Here is a 13,209-nt window from a genome sequence, read left to right as displayed (position 1 = left end):
ATAGACCTCCTTTTGGTTTTCAGGGGACTATTCACAATAATAAGAGACATCTTTTATTGAGCACAGACTATGGTGCTGGGTCCCATGCTAAACCCTTTGTGTACTTTGCTTCCTTTCATTTCCATCACAACTCTATAAAGAGGCATTATTTTCCCCATTTTACAGATAAAGACACTGAAACTCAGAGACTTAAATAACTAGCCCAAGATCGCACAATGAGTGAAGAGCTGAGACAAAACCCCAAAAGTAACTATAATATTTCTACATTTCTCCTTAAGAAACTCCCATCTCTTTTGAGTGGTCTTTTCTTCCGGGGTTTCAAGACTATGAAGACATATCTATCTTTTCCTTGAATTCTTAAAAGAACTGCCTTCCTGGAAGACAGGGCAGGACTTCCCAAATGGTATTCGATGGAATTTTAATTTAAGAGAAGCCTCTAGAAAAACAGGTGTGGCAAAGGTGGATGGAATATGTCCCATCTCAGATTAGAGATTCACAAAATGTTGGCATTTTGGACTCTGAGGAGGACAGAGGGAAAATGTACCGGTTTCATTTTGTGTAAGCCAGCATTTTCCAACTGTAGCCAGAGAACCCTCTTTTAGCTGAACACCCAAGAAAATCCCCTAAAACGCTGTGGGGACCTCCTCTAGGGACTACTGGCCCAGGGTTTTCCCTCCTGAACTCTGCCTGCCCAAGCTGCTTTCTCACAGGACTCACACTCCCTGCTGGTCAGAATTGGGTCCACAGCCAAGTTCCCCCCCATTATCTTCTGTGCCCCTGAGACAGACACTTTTCAGGGGGCTGTCAGATGATTCTCCACGGCTCACCCTCAACTCTCAGCCTGAGGCTGGGGAAGCTGAAGTTCCCCTGGGCTTGCCTTGGCACTAACTGTGTGCTTTTTACCTGGCACACATCATCCTTTCTTTTCACTGGGCAGGGTAAACTGTAACAGCTCATACAATATCTTTTTCTTTTTTCTTTTTTAGCGTTTAGTCAAACGGTTTCATGAGGGTCATTACAATAGTCACTGTTTTCCCATGCTCCCCTCCTCGGAGACAACTGTTACCTCTGTAGATGATTCTTTCGCATTTTCCTTAAATTTTTTTTTGTTTTTTTAGACAGAGTCTCGCTCTGTTGCCCAGGCTGGAGTGCAATGGCGCTATCTTGGCTCACTACAACCCCCAACTCCTGGGTTCAAGCGATTCTCCCACCTCAGCCTCCCGAAGAGCTGGGATTATAGGCACCCACTATCATGCCTGGCTAATTTTTATATTTTTGTAGAGATGGGGTTTTATCATGTTGGCCAGGCTGGTCTTGAACTCCTGACCTCAGGTGATCCACCCACCTCGGCCTCCCATCCTTGATATTTTAAATAAACTTTCCCCAGTGTTTCCTTTTCTTTTCTTTCTTTTCTTTTTTTTTTGTTTGAGATGGAATCTTGCTCTGTCGTCCAGGCTGGAGTGCAGTGGCGAGATCTCGGCTCATTGCAACCTCCACCTCCTGGGTTCAAGCGATTCTCCTGCCTCGGCCTCCCGAGTAGCTGGGATTACAGGCACGCAACTGTGCCCAGCTGATTTTTGTATTTTAGTAGAGACGGGGTTTCACCATGTTGGCCAGGCTGGTCTCAAACTCCTGACCTCAAGTGATCTGCACGCCTTGGCCTCTCAAAGTGCTGGGATTACAGGCGTGAGTCACCACACCTGACCTGGTATTTCCTTTTCAGGCTTTACCTACTGACTCCCCACTAGGGAAGATGAGCTTTTAGCTCTCTTCTATGCACCTTCCCACCTTTTCAGGATAACTGCACCATCAGTTTGTGTGGACTGGTGTGTTTAAATTATTATGACTATATCAATGCTGTTTACAGCTGAGCCATGTATTATATTAATATACTTTCCCTTTCTGTCATAATTTTCTATTTTCCTTGGATTTAATACCTGTCTTAGTTTTCTATGTGCTTATCACCAATTAAATCAGAATTACTATTATTGGCTGGGCGTGGCGGCTCATGCCTGTAATCCCAGCACTTTGGGAGGCCGGGTGGGAAAATTGATTGAGTTCAGAAGTTCAAGGCCAGCCTGGGCAACGCAGTAAAACCCCACCTCTACCAAAAGTACAAAAAATTAGCCAGGCATGGTGGCATGTGCCTGTGGTACCAGCTACTCAGGAGGCTGAGGAGGGAGATCGCTTGAGCTCAGGAGGCAGAGGTTGAGATCACACCACTGCACTCCAGCCAAGGCGACAGAGTCAGACGCTGTCTCAAAAAAAAAAAAAAAAAAATTACTCTTACCAATGGTCCACACATCCTCCTCCCAGGACATTCAAATACATCAGGTATTTATCAATTTTATTTTCTTGGAGACATTTCTCCAGAGGATCCTTCCAACCCGCTCCCACCTGAGTTGGCTGCCTTCCATTCCTGCTATACCGTTGTCATCTGGGATCACTCTCCCATTCACCCCGGATTCTCCTTGTCTCTTTCTCATGTTGAATCCATTTCCTACCCCCATATGTCTTCCTCACTTAGATTTGGATGGAGTGTATCCTCTAGCTGATTTCACTTTATTTTTTAGTATGCCTCTCTCAGCTAAATGGTCTCTCCTGAACTGCCACCTTCAGGGGTTTCCAGGCAAACTAAAATACCAGCTTTCCTCCGTGCATCGGCATGCAGGCGTCAAAGACCCTGTTTCCAGTTATGTTTTCTGGTGAACTGGCATGTATCCCTCCACCTTTATCCTCTTTTACAGGCAATTCAGTGAAGAGGCTCAGATCTAGAGTCACATCACCCAGGTTCAAATCCTGGCTGACACTTAATCCCTGCAGTCTGATGCTAGATAAGTTCTACAACCTGGCTAAGTCTCAGTGTTCTAAGTCACAAGACAGGAACAAGGGCATCCCACGACGCAAGGCCTGGCACAAGGTGATGCACAATAAAAACTGCCCACTCAGCCGCGAGGACCAGCCCAGGATTCCTTCTATATTGAGAGCACCACACCAAGGGGTGGTTTATGGGATGGCTTAGAGGTGCAATTGATCTAAACATATCTATTTCGTCTTTACCACCTGTCTATATAACACATTCTATACTTGTATTTCTCACTGCATAAGGTGACTTTTTATAGATCCTAATGCACCCTCTCCTTCCAGTGTCAAGGTAGATTCCTGATTTCTAGCAGTGTACAGTTCATAGTACATGCCTTGATCACCCTACCTACACATAACAGACCAACAGAGTCTCAACCATGCTTCCCCTCCACCCTGGTCTCTCTGAACAGAAAAGTCTTAATTTTTCACATTCGCCTAAAGGGCATTGGTCCCATTCAGTCAGTGGCAGCATGGGTGGAAAGGAGAGGAGCTGAACCACTGAGACTCCTTTTAGCCACAATCCCAGTCCTGTGAGTCATGACGTCTGCAGTGGACACACGACTTGGGGCCTTCTCCTTGGGGATGCCCAGGAACAGGAACCAGGGCATCAAGCTTGGCAACTATTCACAAGTGAAGTGGATTTGGCCTGCTGAGCCCAGCCCAACCTCTGGCTTCTGCCCCTTGCCTGGGAGATTCTTCCTTTTGCTTTCTGATTGCTGACAAAAGCTCTGAACTTTCCAGGGAAAGAACCACCTGCAGGTCTCCCTTTAAGGCAGAACTGGAAAAGGGTGTGGCTGTGGGATCGAGGGAGAGGGCACCAGCTCACCTCTGAAGTTCTTATTAAGCACAAGGCTGTATAACCTGGTTATTCTGACAAATTTTCTCATAAGGACAATATAGGAGTAAAAGACCACAAAAGGTGAATAGTAAACACCAATAACCAAATGACAAAATGCAGTATTTTCTTTTTTTGCTTTGAGACAGGGTCTCAGGCTGGAGTGCAGTGGTGTGATCACGGTTCACTGCAGCCTCAACCTCCCAGGCCCAGGCAATCCTCCCACCTCAGCCTCCTGAGTAGCTGGGACTACAGGCATGTGCCACCACACCTGGCTAATGTTTTGTATTTTTTGTAGAGATGGGGTTTTGCCATGTTGCCCAGGCTGGTCTTGAACTCCTGGACTCAAGAGCTCTTTCTGCCTCAGCCTCCCAGAGTGCTGGGATTACAGGTATGAGCCACCACACCCAGTTTAAAAATGCAATATTTGGCAGGGCACAGTGGCTCATGCCTGTAATCCCAGCACTTTGGGAGGCTGAGGTGGGCAGATCATAAGGTCAGGAGTTCGAGACCAGCCTGACCAACATGGTGAAAACCCATCTGTACTAAAAATACAAAAATTAGCTGGACGTGGTGGTGTGTGCTTATAATCCCAGCTACTCAGGAGAATCGCTTGAACACAGGAGGCAGGGGTTGCAGTAAGCCGAGATTGTGCCACTGCACTCCAGTCTAGGTGACAGAGTGAGACTTCGCCTCGTGTTAAAAAAAAAAAAAAAAAAAAAAAAAAGGCAATATTTTCATCGGGAATATCCCAAAGGTAAAATGTGATCATGAAATCATGAAATGGTGGGACAGAGTATGGCTAAAGAAGTCAGGGTGAGTAAAATCTGCATCAAGGTTAGGGGATTTCCTAGTCAACTATTAACTCCTCTGGGCACCAGGGGCCGCCATCCCCAGCCCTACCCTCTGACTTGGGTGGGAGATTAGGACCCCTACTCTCCTGAATGAGCTTACTCTAGCCAGAACCCCAGCTTTCCTTTTTCTGAGACACTGAGTCATTTCCTTTCTCTAGCTCTTACCTTTGAGCCTTCCTTTTCCTTTCCCTGGAGAAGTGACTCACTGCTGAAGTTTTGGGTGACACCGAGGATCAAGGATGGGCGATAAAAATACTCCTGATTGTGCAACTCGAGGGAGGGGGATGCAGCGTTTGGACTGAGAATTCAAGCACCAGCAAGGAATTCTGAAGTTGGGGTGTTAACAATGGCCGTGGCTTCATCTCTTTGGGGAAGCGGAGCAAACAACGGAGTTAAAACAGAAATTTACCCATGCCAGACTTGCTGTGGAGCCCCTTGCTCTGCCCTTTCAAATGTGTATTTCTGAGAAAGGCCTGTAAAGGCACTTGGCATGACAACATGGATCACAGTGAGGGAGGCAAAAAGGAGCCTGCTGTCCAGGAAGCAGGGAGCAGAGAGGCCTGGGCTGTTCCTCTCATCAGCCCTGCAGAGTCTGGCTGGGGCCCTAAGAGAAGGGCTGTTTCTTTCTGGGCTTTCTTTCCAGTGCAAGCAATTGTACTTCCCCAGCATGGGAGTGTGAGGGAAGCCAACGTGACAGAGAGGGCTCCAGGCTGGCCACTGCGCTGACAGGAGAGACCCCTTGAAGCAGGGTTACCCAACACTGCCCTTCGTGCGAGCGGCACCAGCCACAGCCCAGCTGTTTCCCCAGATGGAAACTCACCTTCCTTCACCCCAATTCACTGGTAGGTTGGATGCAAACAAGATATTTTCTTCCTCTAATTAATCTTCATGGACCTCACAGGTTGAGCAAAACAAAACACAATTTTCTCTAAAGGATGACTCCCTGGCCAGCTTACAAGGTATTCAAGATGGGAATTAGAGGCAGCAAAGTCACCCCAATCAAAGGCCAAACAGACAAGTGCAGAGACACTCCTAAGAGTAGAGAGAAATCTATGTATATGTGTGTGTGTGTATGTTGGGGAGGTGTTGCAAATGAGAATGTTACAGCAGAGGAATTCATGGTACAGAATCTTAATTCTCCAGGAAATTAAGGCAAAAAAATTTTTTTAAAGGTCTTAAAAGCTGCTGGTGTGATTCTAGAAGACTGAGAAACTCAGCAGTGATGGTGAGTTCGCTTTTTAGAGGTGCCTCAACTACAAAGTGCTTCTCCCATGGTCAGGAACTTTTCCCCTCTAACATAAGTGTGCACACCTGCATGTGCCCTGTCCCTCTCTGGGAGGGCACACAACTCAGAGAGCTTCCTAACAGTTCCCAGCCTCAGGTGGTAAGTCACTGGCTGAGGGAGGAGGTGGTCCTAGAATACTGGTGCAGGTTCCCAGCATCTGAGCAACAGTTCAGAGAAATACAGGCCAGGTGTGGTGGTTCATGCCTGTAGTCCCAGCATTTTGGGAGGCCAAGGTAGGAGGATCACTTGAGGCCACGAGCTCGAGGCTGCAGTGAGCTATGATCTTGCCACCACATTCCAGCCTGGGTGACAGAAGGAGACCCTGTGTCTAAAAAAAAGAAATAAATAAAAGAAAACCTCTACACACAATTCACCTGACCACACGTATCTTCTGTGCACTGTAGAGAGAGCAGACTCCGCAGACCATGTCTGACCAGGTGACCTCAGACAGAGAGGATGCCTAGGAACTTTTCCCTCCTCAAATCTCTATAGATATTGGCAGGCACAGTCTTTAAGCCAGGCTGTCCTCATGCGGCACAAAGGAACTGCTTCCCATCCTTCCCAAACTCACCCGAGCAGGCAGTGGGAAGGGAGGCGCCAGCAAGCTGAAGGAGGCTTTTCTCAACTGATCATCTTGGGAAAAGCCAGATACAGATTTCATGGCTGGAATGCAAGGGTTGTGAAATGCTGAAGAAGCCCCAAAGAGGGCCAAGGACTCTCCTTCCGGGAAGGCAGTGGGAGGAGGGCTGGCAACGAAGAGTAGGAGAGGAGCAGGTTACCCAGGGGGCCTGCCTTTCTGGAAAGGAAGAAATAGACCCTCAAAATGGAAAGAAATCCCCTAGCCCTGAGGTGGTAGAGGGACCAGAGAGAGGGTTGTTTTAGTTTCTGCACATGAAGAAAGTAAGGCCTTGTGTCACAAAATAATTTTGGTATAAATGAGCCAATTATGACATAGCTTGTTATTTCTGGGATTTGGAATCATCAAGGCTCATGGCATCTCATAGGAGCTATTTAACTCCTCTAGAGTTTAGTTAAATAAGCCCAATAAGCTTCTAATATGAGGCTTTGGCCTTGTCCTCGGTGCCATGTGAGAGGTCCTGATTCATGCTGCAACTAGTTAGATGAATTCTACCAGTAAGGGTCATTATTTTCTCAGAGACACAGTCTGATGTGTCCCCCATGGGGTCCCTGAGAATGGGGTAAGGAAGATTACATCCATTTTAATGGCTGATAGATGGCTGTAACTAAGCTCTACCCCTTTCCAACCTTGGAAAAGATACTTATTAGCCTCTCTGTACCTCATCCATTAAAGGGGAATATGTAAGATTATCGACCACAAGATGGCTATGAGGATAAGACAAATGAATGGCAGCACATAGTAGCTGGCACATTACCTAGCACAGAATGAGCACTAATAAGGTTTTAGCTGCTGCTGAAGTGTGAAAAGAGCAAGTGCTTGACACCCCCAAGTAGGCCAGCACCCGGCTGCTATTGCCCAGGCTTGATCAGCTGCTCTGAGCCTCTGATTTAGCTCTGTATCTTCCTTAGACCACAGACAAACCCGCGAAGACCCATGCATAAGAGCTCCCTGGCCCAGAAGTCCTGACAAAGGGGAAATCAGACCCGCAGACAAAATATGGCCCACGCTGGCTGCCCCCCACAGGGAGAGGAGCAAACACTGGTGCCAGCACATTTTGGGTCAGCTTTCTCAGTTGCAATCCATGTGGTATGTGAAACGCGGTCAGGTCCCAGAGTGGGCAGCACAGATATTACCGTCACGCTCACTGATCTGAACTGAGTCCATCATCATCGATCCTGAGATAACAGGAAACTTGAGTCTGACAGGCTTGAGGGGTGTGTTGGAGAATGTTCTTGGCAAAGGAGGAGGAGAAACCATTTCTCAACCAATTGCTAACAAATTGGTAACCAATACTGACAGCCTCAGAGGAAACATTCTATTCCCCTCAGACTGCAGGTCCTGGTGCTTTAGAGACCTTACTGGGCACTAAACCTTCAGGAAGGGGAGACAACCCCGGCACCTCGAATCTATTCTCACCCATCTCTCTGTATCTCAGCCAACTCAAGCCAAAGGGTAGAAGCTGCAGCCTCTCTGCCTTATGTTTACAGAGAACCCTTGGGCCAGAACCAATACCCGACTGCCCAGTTAGGGTGTAGGCTGAGAGTCTGGGCTTATGTGTATATCTAGGAGCACAGAGCCTTGTGCCCCATTGCAATGTCCGGGGGTGCAGTAGCTGGAAGTGCCCCCAAGCCAGGGAGTGAGATCTCAGGCCTGTTCCAGATACACAAGCGGGGCAAGAAGGTTGTATCTCTGCAGGAGCTTGTGCCCTTCTGCCTAGAAACCCCAGGCTTCCAGAGGCAGAGAGCCATCTGGACTGAGACTGTGTCCATGTTATAGGCCTTCCAGTACCTCTGGCCTGCCAACAGTGCCAAGGAGGCCCAAAGCGAGAAGCCAAGCTCAGGGAATGGGAAGGAGTGTAGACCCGGGACAGGGTCCAGACTCACAGGTAGAGAGCTTCCATATGTCGTATGACCTGGTGTGGCCATCTGCTGCTGCCAGGGGATGATCAGGATGCCTCGAGCCAGCTACTTCAGGGCAGCTGGCTGGAGAAACCTACAGGCCGGAGTTAAAAGCTGCTCTGAGGTGGCGGTGGAGGCTTCTCCAGGCTTTTGCCAAAGAGCTCAACTCTCAGTACAGCCCTGTTCCCAGAGCAACTCTAGTTCCAGTCAGGTCCCAGCAGGCAGCCTCAACTTTAACCAGCCAGGCCTCCCCTGTGCTATCCTCTTGAGTTCTTTCCCCTGCTTATTAAAATTCTAAGGCGCCCTCAAGGTCGATGCCATGTTCTTCCTCCTCCAAGATGCCCTCCCTAACTACCCCAGATCCTGTGGACCTGTCTTTTCTGTAGCGCACTGAAGCGTTACTACTTCTGGGAAACACGATCAGCAACTAGAGCTAGAATCCAGAGAAGCAGCCATTTCCAACAAATCACATCGACAGCCAGATGCACACCATTAAAAGGTAACTTTCACTCATGTTCTCCCAAAGGAAGAGCCTGTGCACCCCAGATGGCTCCCTAGGTCCGAGCTTGTCAGACAGCAAATGTGTAATAAAGACTTCATAGAAGAAGGCTAGATCACCCGGGTCTTGCAGGATGATCAACCTCCCTTTCAGCCCAAGGCACAGCAATTTCCTCCCTGGCAGGCAACGTTCCTGCTTTGGGCTGCCAGCCCCCAGGTATCTCCTGCCAGCAGCTATTCCCTAGAGCTGCCCTGGGACTAAGAGCAGAGGGGGGTGCCCAGCTCCAGTCCTGCCTATCACTCATCCCCTCTATCAGAGGAAGAGAGGTTGGCAGGAAGCGGATCTGACCTCTAGGGTGGCCACAGTCTCTCCGGAGGGCTACAGGGGCCCCTGGACAGGCAGCAGAGGCCTGCAAAAGACTTCCTTTCCCTTCCCTGGGCCCCAGGGAAGAGAGGCAGGAAGAAGGGCCTCAGCCACAGGCATCCAGTATGGGGCTGGCCAGAGAGGGAGGCCCCCAGGGTTGCAGCTATCAGCCGGAGACCAGGCTCCAGGAAGGAAGGAAGGGCAACTCTGGCCGAGACTGAGATAAGGAGGGAACCGTGCTCAGCACAATGGGCTCCCACAAGGCTGGGAGGCCCCAAGTCAGATTTCGCCCCAACCTGGCCTCCTGTCTGTTCACACGGCTCATGTAAATATTTACTGATGTTTATATTCACGGTCTGCTGGGTCCCCTCTGAGGCCCTCTCCTATGACCCACAGATAGATCTGTGTGCCCCAGACCATGCCTGCCCTTAAGCCTAGAGATCCTGGGCCCATCCAGCAAGGGCTATGTGCATTGTTCTCTCTCATGCAATCCACAGGGACAGGCCCTTCAGAACAAAATCGTCCTCTTGTTCCAGCCCAGGGACACTGGGGAACTTACGGGGCCCGGTCGTGGGCGAGGCCATTCTGCCGCTGAGGGTTGATTGGTGGAAGGACAGGTTTGCTGTTGATCTCGAGTCCTCTCCTCAGGGTCTCCCGGATCTGCTCTGTGTCTGCAACGACACCACTAAGTTGCCCGGTGGCCCAGTGGGCTCCCAGCAATTCTCACCCTGCTCTTGAAACCTGGCTCAGCAGAGGTGATAAGAAAAACTACCACGCTGGCCAGTCCTGAGCCCACTCTATGCATCCAGATGTAAGTGCTGAGTGAGTACAGATTGCGAGGGGACAACCACGCTCTTAAGAAGCTCTGGGTTGGAAGAGTACCATTCTTGTAGAAGCCAGGGGCAGCCTCTAGAGTTCAGAAGAGCGCTCTCCACCATCCTTTTCTTTCCTGTGTCACAGGCCCGAGGTTTACCCTTAACATGGCTCCACACAGTGACTGACTACTGGGGATTCTGCCCACTGAAATGGATGTGAGTTAAGGCTGCAAGCACCCTGCCATGAATGGGCAGGTGCCTCTCACACACCTTTCTGGGTTCTGGGTAGTCAACTAGCATCTGGTCCTGCCACCCCTTCCCCTTGCATTCAAGTCAGTGAGATGCTAAGATCATCTCTCCACCTTGGTCTATCCCAGGAAACTCTGCCTCTCCATGGAGAGGCAAGGGCCAGGAAGTGAAAGAGTTCCCTTGGTGGGATTATTTCTTTGTAAGGTGCTTTGCTGGTCTTTGGGATGAAGCTTACTAGTCTGGTCCCCTGTATTGAGATTTGGATCTAAATTTACCTCTGCAAACTGTAAACAGATACAAAAAAGCAAATTAAAATTAGTTGCTCAAAGAGTGGCCTTAGAGTGGGAAGGAGATGATTACTAACTTTTCTAACTATTTGACTTGTTACAGTGGGATGGATTACTTTTACAATTTTTAAAAATAGCCAATAATGACTGAAATTTTAGACAAGACTATGACTCCCTCTTTAAATCACCTCTTTTGTCAAAAGCAACCAAATGATTCCAATAACTGTATACCCTCTCTTTGAGCCTCCAATAGGCTTGGCATGCCATTAGAACAAACAGGAAGGAAAGAAAGGGCTTGGCCGGGTGCGGTGGCTCACATCTGTAATCCCAGCACTTCGGGAGGCTGAGGCGGGTGGATTGTTTTGAGCTCAGGAGTTTAAGACCAGCGTGGGCATCACAGCGAAGCCCTGACTCTACAAAAAAATACAAAAATTAGCTGGGCGTTGGTGGCTCACGCCTGTAGTCCCAGCTACTTGGGATGCTGAGGCTGGAGAATCACTTCAGCCTGGGAAGCGGAGGTTGCAGTGAGCCAAGATCAACCCACTGTACTCCAGCCTGGGCAACAGAGACCCCTGTTTCAAAGAAAAAAAAAAAGAAAGGGCTCAAATATTTGCACTAGGAGTTTAAGTTTGTCCTTTACAGAACGAACAAAAACCTTTTATAAGTGTTATCATATATGTAAGGATTTTATTCAGGGCTGTAGACATCTTATTCTTCAAAAAAAGAAAAGATGGAAGAATGAAGAAAGGAAGTAGACAAAGAAGCTGTCAACACATGTATATGTAAGTGGCTGCTTTTCCTTTGCAGTTAGTTGGGGACGCCCTCTACTAAAAACCACAACTGTTTCTGTAGCCAAGATCAGCACGGGGAGATTCCAACAGGACAGCCACATCCTCCTTCCCAAAGACCCCATCCGGAACACGGTGGGTCCAGAGGCCCTGCCCACAGCCCCTAACCCTGTATCTGTATGACAGGAGGTGGGCAATTTGCAAGCCAGCCTCACACTCAGGCCTCACTTGTTGAAGGCCTGGGAGGGCCCAAGGCCAGAGTGATCCTTGGATCTGGCATGGCCTTCAGGCCAGAGCTGGGCCCTGTGTCAATTCCGTGGGTGGCCGACACTTTTCTCTTGCACTTGGGTGGACTATGGACTTTTCCTGTAACTGTTCTGAGGCTTCCACTCACCTCCATGACCTCAGATTGCAAAGGGCAAATCTAAAACACAATGGTGCCTGCTGGTGATGCATTTGAAATACACACAGGAAACACAACTAGGAATGGGCCAATAAAGCTCCCTTAATTCCGCCCTGCTGAAAGACTTCACTTGCTGTTTAAATCATGCCAGGAAATAAACTATTGAATGGGTTGTTTTTGTTAGAGACCCATCCTAGAGAGCCTGGAAACCAGGCCCTGGGGAAAAGGAAGGAGGAAGGCTGGGGGAAGGCTGGGTGATGGCTCCCACCTTTGCCAGAGAGTCGCCGGGGCTGTGTGCCGATGCAGATGCTCCGGCTGTCCTCGTCATCCTCGGGGGGCCGGCTCAGGTCATCCCAGGCACACTTGGCACTGACACCACTCAGGTTGGAGCCATCTGTCTCGATGCCTTTGTCAACTCTCTCCTGCTTGAAAAGAACCAAAGAGCCAGAGTTCTTTCAGAGAACTGGTGACCCAAGGTGACCACCCTTTCAGCCACCGCTCTTACAGTATTTACTGAGCCCCTGTGGTGCTGAGCATGGGACAAATGCTGGAGAGCAGGATCTCTGACCTTGTTCTGCCCTGGTTACCAATGCATGATGGTCTCTGCCAGCTCCTGGACTCCTCCAGGGGAACCAGGGATTAGGGGAAGCCAGGAGGAATGCAAATCCCAAGGGAAACATCTCTTCTACCATCAGCCTTCCAGCACAATGGCCTCTACCTGTTTCAGAGCCCCAAACCTGTCCCCGCCAGGCTGGCTGGTGGGGCTGATGTGGCCATGAGAGAGCCTACTTCTCTGAGGAGAGGTGTGATCCTTCCTCTCCTCCCGATCTTCAGGCAGAACCTCCCAGTCACTGCTATAGGAAACAGGGTGGAAGCCTGCCACAGGCAACAGGCCACACCTGCAGTTTCCCCTTCTAACAGCTAGAGGGTGTGGTCACACACGGAAGAGCCACTGGAGAGCAAAGGCTGGACTTCCCTAGATGCATTGGTTCCCTTGTTTGGCAAAGGACTCTGGATGGAGATTCCTTCCCATTTCTTAGACTGAAATGGGGGCCTAGAGTGCAGTGACTATCTGCAGACACCCCTCTCTCCCCATTGAGACCCTGCCCTTGTGCAGGCCTTGGTATTGCTGAGTACAAACACTCTCCAAATGGCTTCAAGGAAGAGTTGTACTCAAAACATCCCTGGATTTTCTGGTAAAACACAGTTCATTGATGCTGGACCTTGAATTAAAAGTCATCTGGAAGGCTCTATGTCCATGTGGGCCAAATCAAGCTTGTGACTGAGCATCTCAACAAGAATCTGTGCTTCCCGGCTCCACAGGTACCACACTGGCCTGCTGATCAGCCCAGAAGCCCCATCTGGGAGAAGTACAGGTACTGTCCTTATTTCCTGGGACCAGTCAGCAAGTGGCTCTGCCCCAGACGC

The 13,209-nt window shown here is 49.3% G+C and overlaps 1 protein-coding gene across 6 annotated transcripts in view; it reads right to left on the bottom strand.

Moving 5' to 3' along the window:
- Positions 1-13,209, bottom strand: part of SUFU (SUFU negative regulator of hedgehog signaling) — a 131,322-nt gene that overhangs the window by 24,114 nt on the left and 93,999 nt on the right. For 3 of the 6 annotated variants that reach the window (XM_055352843.1, XM_031015351.3, XM_055352846.2), the window contains exons 7-8: positions 12,050-12,203; positions 9,799-9,910 (exon numbers count right to left, since the gene is read on the bottom strand). In XM_055352843.1, coding sequence (XP_055208818.1) covers positions 9,799-9,910; positions 12,050-12,203 — 266 coding nt within the window. Of the gene's footprint in view, positions 1-9,798; positions 9,911-12,049; positions 12,207-13,209 lie in introns of all 6 variants that reach the window. The other 3 variants (XM_055352842.2, XM_063709770.1, XM_063709771.1) reach the window with 1 other exon arrangement.

The sequence above is a fragment of the Gorilla gorilla genome, chromosome 8 (genome assembly GCF_029281585.2).
Source record: "Gorilla gorilla gorilla isolate KB3781 chromosome 8, NHGRI_mGorGor1-v2.1_pri, whole genome shotgun sequence".
Taxonomy (NCBI): Eukaryota; Metazoa; Chordata; class Mammalia; order Primates; family Hominidae; genus Gorilla; species Gorilla gorilla.
Note: the sequence above shows the minus strand (reverse complement) of the source record. Positions and strands in the feature narration are given on the sequence as shown.